The sequence below is a fragment of the Actinia tenebrosa genome, unplaced genomic scaffold (genome assembly GCF_029948245.1).
Source record: "Actinia tenebrosa isolate PJP-AT-01 unplaced genomic scaffold, QUT_ActTen_1.0 PGA_scaffold8__29_contigs__length_14323225, whole genome shotgun sequence".
Classification (NCBI taxonomy): domain Eukaryota; kingdom Metazoa; phylum Cnidaria; class Anthozoa; order Actiniaria; family Actiniidae; genus Actinia; species Actinia tenebrosa.
Window position 1 is genome coordinate 11,972,044 of NW_028292585.1, and position 4,930 is coordinate 11,976,973.

The 4,930-nt window shown below is 35.8% G+C and overlaps 1 protein-coding gene across 1 annotated transcript; it reads left to right on the forward strand.

The window, feature by feature from the left end:
* Positions 1–1,527: 1,527 nt before the first annotated feature.
* LOC116292579 (uncharacterized) lies at positions 1,528–3,065 on the forward strand. The gene has a single exon (XM_031699922.2). The coding sequence runs from the start codon at positions 1,618–1,620 to the stop codon at positions 2,626–2,628; it is 1,011 nt and encodes a 336-aa protein (XP_031555782.2). The 5' UTR covers positions 1,528–1,617; the 3' UTR covers positions 2,629–3,065.
* Positions 3,066–4,930: the final 1,865 nt, after the last annotated feature.

Below are 4,930 nucleotides of genomic sequence, written 5' to 3' on the forward strand. Positions count from 1 at the left end.
TTCTTATCGTATGAAAACAAGATAAAGAACGATCAATTAGTTATTGAAAATATCGATATAAGATTTCAGTAAGGCTGCCATCACGCACGAGTTTAGATGATGGTATGCTTTGAATTTACAAGTAAACTACTTAGCTCCTCCCATTAGCATGTACACCTATGGTTACACCCTAAACACTCTTTACCCCTTTGCTTAGTTATTTTAGCACTATTCTTTTAAATCTTATGATACATATATTCCTCGTAGACCTTTCTATACATTTACCATATATTCACATATTATCTTTGGTTTAAGGTATGTTTAGTTCTATGATTGTCACTCGTATTATTCTTAATAAGATATCACACTTAGGAATTTACTATTTCCATTAGCCAATCAAGGCACAGCGATAATATCATATTGATTGTAGGATGACACCTGTCATGAAGTTATTATAAATAGAGCTCATGTAATTAGTTTTAGTCAGAAGAAGAGTAGAGATAGAGTATAGATTGAAGAGAAATAGAATAAAGATCCCGTAGCTCGTACCGAGAGCGGTCCATCCCATAACACTTCGATACAAAGTTTAGCACCGTTTTCTAAGAAAACGAAACAACTAAACTCCGAGAAATCGAGAATATGGATTCATATTATCGTAAACAAGCTAACTAGTTACTAAAAAGTGAGGATTTTTTTCCAGCCACAACTCAGGTCTCATACCTTAAATCACAATAAAATCAGCCTATAATCAGCTGTGAAAATTGCTGTACAAATAAGGTTTATTGGCTAACAGAGCTTCAGGTAGCAAATGAACGAAGAGCTTCTTCCCGCGTGTGTTATCAATTCAGGACCTGACACGATGTCATGACCAAAAACATTTTTATTTAGAACCCTAGCAACCTCGAGGGTGACATACATTACTGGTAACCTAGTGGTTTACATTACTGGTAGCCCAGTAGTTTACATTAGGTCTATGGTCCTCCTACAATTAATAAATTGAAATGAATGATCAAAGAAACATAAAGTGTGTTAAGAATTCCAAATGGCAAGGAGGCAAACCAGTTGGTCGAGAAACTGAATCTGAACTAATAAGGAATCAGGAAAAATACAGTCTCGGCTAGTGGCCACAGCGGGACTCGAACCCGGCACCACCGGATTGCGAGACCGACGCTATGACCATGCTGCCTTCTGCTTAACGTAGCCAATGAGCTTCCTGTCCCCGTTGACACGAGTGAAAAACGACTGTGCATGCTCTGAATCCGTACTCAAAAAATATGTAAATTTGACTTTCAAACATGTCTGGTAAATATAATTGTGTACTTCACAAAATGCCAAAACTTAGTGTCCGTGCTTGAAACTTAAGGGTGATTCTTTCATATTGTGTTTGTTAATACAGTATCTTGGTCTGACAAAGTATACTTGCGGAATTTTTTGTATACTTGGAAAAAACAAACGTTTATTTTCTCATTCAAACTCTTCAAAATTCTTAGAAAACGTGCTGAAATGCACGCATGCGCAAACGTTTTTCTCTAGTGTCGTCCTCGTTAATGATTTACCCGCAACCGAAAGTTGAATTCGATCCCGCTTCACATAATCATTCCGAACTGTATTAGCTCGCATGGGATTTGAAAGGCAACAATGAGGCTAAAAGTATTAATTCTGCTTAGCCTTTGTCTGGTTTGTGCTGTTCTTTTTATCGTGTTTATAGCTTCAGAGAGTAAACTGAGTTTTAATGCGTACACTCCTGTATTTCCAACGAATAATCTACTTGTGGAGCGGCTTGATCTAGATACGCCTCGTGTTGATACGAAACCAGTGATTCAGCCAAATGAATCCCAACAGCCAACAGCCAACAGCACAACTTCGCCTGTACAGGAGAATTACTATTTAAATAGGACGTTCTGCTCCATGAAGTTTAAAAATGGCGAGATGTGTCCTCCAATGTATACCGATCTCGGAGGACAGTGTAGCGGTAACAGCAGTGGCTTCTTCAACTGCGTTGATGTCAGGCGTTTGGGGTCACGCAGTCTAAGACAAGCACAACTTGCCATCACAAGAATGCTTGGATTATTCGACAATATCGCAAGGAAACATAGTATAAAATACTGGATTACTTCTGCCACTCTTCTTGGTGCTGCTAGACACAAGGGGTTCGTTCCGTGGGATTCTGATGCCGATATTGAAATTCCACTAGACGAATATGAGAAGTTCTTTAGAATTGGAAGCGTCGATTTGCCAACAGACGTTTTCTTTCAAAACACCGAATCGGATCGTAACTTGAGACCAAATGCCCAAACATACAAGGTTCATAAATACAAGGATATAGGGATGTATATTAGGACTTGGAATCCAAGACTTCGAGATACGAAAAGCTGTTATAAGTATTGTTTGGCTCATGGATGCAAATGGCACGATGGCCTAATGATAGACATGTATGTCGTTGAATCTGTTCCTACAGGCTCATACCCTTTGAAAGAACTGCTATTTGAAGGGCTGTCTTTACCAGTCCAAAACAACTGGAAAGATGTTTTGAATAGTAAATACGGCGATGATTATATGGTTGTACCAGAGGAAGGAAATAAGAACAGACACCAGTGGGATTGGCCGGACCCAAATCATAGCTGTGAAGAAATTCAGAAGCAACGATAACAAAAGATTTATTAAGACATCATAAAAAACAGTACTTTGAATATTTAGCATTGTTCTCTTTTATATAGAAACCTTTTTATTAATCAAAGGTGATTAGCAATGAAACTGAAAATAAACTGCAAGGCAACATACCACGACGAGAGACGACGATGAAGTCGAGTACGAATTTAGTCTTTAAATGAAATAATTCTGCATGGAGTCCTCGAGAGTGTCTTAGTTTTCTCTCAAGAGTTAGGATTTGTTTTTGATATCATGTCTAGCCTTACTTTTCGTCATCGTATCATACATATCAAGATTCAGCGCTCAGTTACAACAAGAGTGAAGCTTTTGTTTCAGCAAAAACAACGCAATATTAATCTCATTTCTACGGATTCTTTATGTTTTTTTTGTTCGTTTGGATCATTTGCTGGTGAAAATAAATCATTAAACCAGCCATACGCTACAGAAAGAAAAGGAAGTTTATTCAATGAGTTTTTGCTAGCAAATAACCTCAAGGCTTGGCGAACCGACACGTTTCACTCATGACGTGGGCTTTTTTAACCACAGCTTTGCTAATGATTTTTTTTAGTCAAGTAATTCCCAAACTCACGGGACAGAAGAACAATTAACATAGTTGGAATTAGTAAGACTGAGGAGTTTGAAGGAAGTAAGTTCAAAAATCGTGATGAAGATATGAAAATAAAAATAAAATCGAAATTTTGTATGAAAACATTCGTTGGAGGCATCTCTTCAGAAAAGGCTTTAATTCCTACAAAATTCACAATTTTCAAAAATCATACCTTCGCGAGTTTTAAACTAAGTACCTTGAAACTTCACATTTTTCCTGATTTAGACATGGTTTTTGCGGCTAAGGTAATTATTTTTATATTTTACCTGATAAAAGCTTATTTTCTTCTTACAAAACATTTTCATTTTCGACGCGTTAAAAACAACAAAGCTGCATATACACACAAACCTATGATTAGTCAAAATTATATTGTATCGAAAAAAGGAAAAGACCACTATAAGACTACTAAGACTTTTTCGCAAAGGACAGTTAGTCGTATCATGGAAATAAGGATCACGCTAAAAAAACTCTAGCATTCGAAATGAGATCCCGTAAAAATACACGAGAAATTCGAAGATCAATGATTTGGAAAAACGTATTCAGGTTACATAGAGGTGTGTAAATATTATCATAGCTAGTTTGTAAAATACCCAGCTGAATGAATTAAAGATATCAATTTGCATAACGAAAGAATTAAATGATGGCATAGTGTTAGCACAGTCAAAACGGCTAAGATATATAAAAAAAAAAAAAAAAAAAAAACGCAATGAGAACAGAGCTACGATAAAATTTGAATGAAAAACGAGTGGCAAAATGTGAACAAAGTGCATGTATGAAAAAGTGGGTTTAAGAAAGAATTTTGGTTCAATTTCATTTCTGATTCGAAGATGATTCATATACACTTATTTCAATAAAGTTAGTCGCCTGAAAAGCTACAAGGTTAAGACCAACAAGGATTATGGGTAGTTACATTTTACATGTTTCAACCGCTTTAATAACTGTTGATGGATTTTAGATCTTTTACCAGTTACAGTCTCACCTCTTCTGAGCATCCTCAAGCTGCAAATTGTATCAAAAGCTTTACTTGTTAGGTATTAAAAGTTTCCCATGATCCTCAGTGATCTCAGCTTTCTAGGTTTTTTGGTGACTAACTTTATTGAAATAAGTATATATGTACTTTTTAACTTTAAACGATCACAGGGCAAAATATCTATAATAGGTTTATGTAAGCTGTCTCTCTCTCTCTTTCTCTCTCTTTATATCTGAAACTTGTTTCCCGAAGATGAAACACACACCATGATCTTTACCATTAACAAACTGGAACTCTCAATTCACCATACATCAAAACATAAAATGTAAGATCACAGCACATACTCAAAATCTGCTGAGCTTTTTGTTTTGTTTTCTCAGATCACCGGTTCTGACCGGTTTTTGATCGGCCGGTATAGTATACACAGTATAATAGTACATAACTTTATGATTTTTCCTCTCTTTCTGTAGATGTTCTTAGTTTATACCTCCGAACTGACTTAGATTCAAGAAACGCAGAGATTTTTTTATAAACTTTTATTATCATAACTAAAGAAACTCAATGTACAATATCAACGCCTGTGGCTTTGAACAAAAGAAATGGTTTTTGTATGAATTAAGAAAACAGCTTTGCTATTCATGTTGTAAAGAGAACTAAGCCAACAAATTAAAGCAGTTGCACTTAATGGTTTTGCATAATCAAACAAGCACAAGAATTATCTAGGA

Coding starts and splice junctions, on each gene's coding strand:
- LOC116292579 (XM_031699922.2), top strand. CDS start 1,618: ATGAGGCTAAAAGTATTAATTCTGCTTAGCCTTTGTCTGGTTTGTGCT.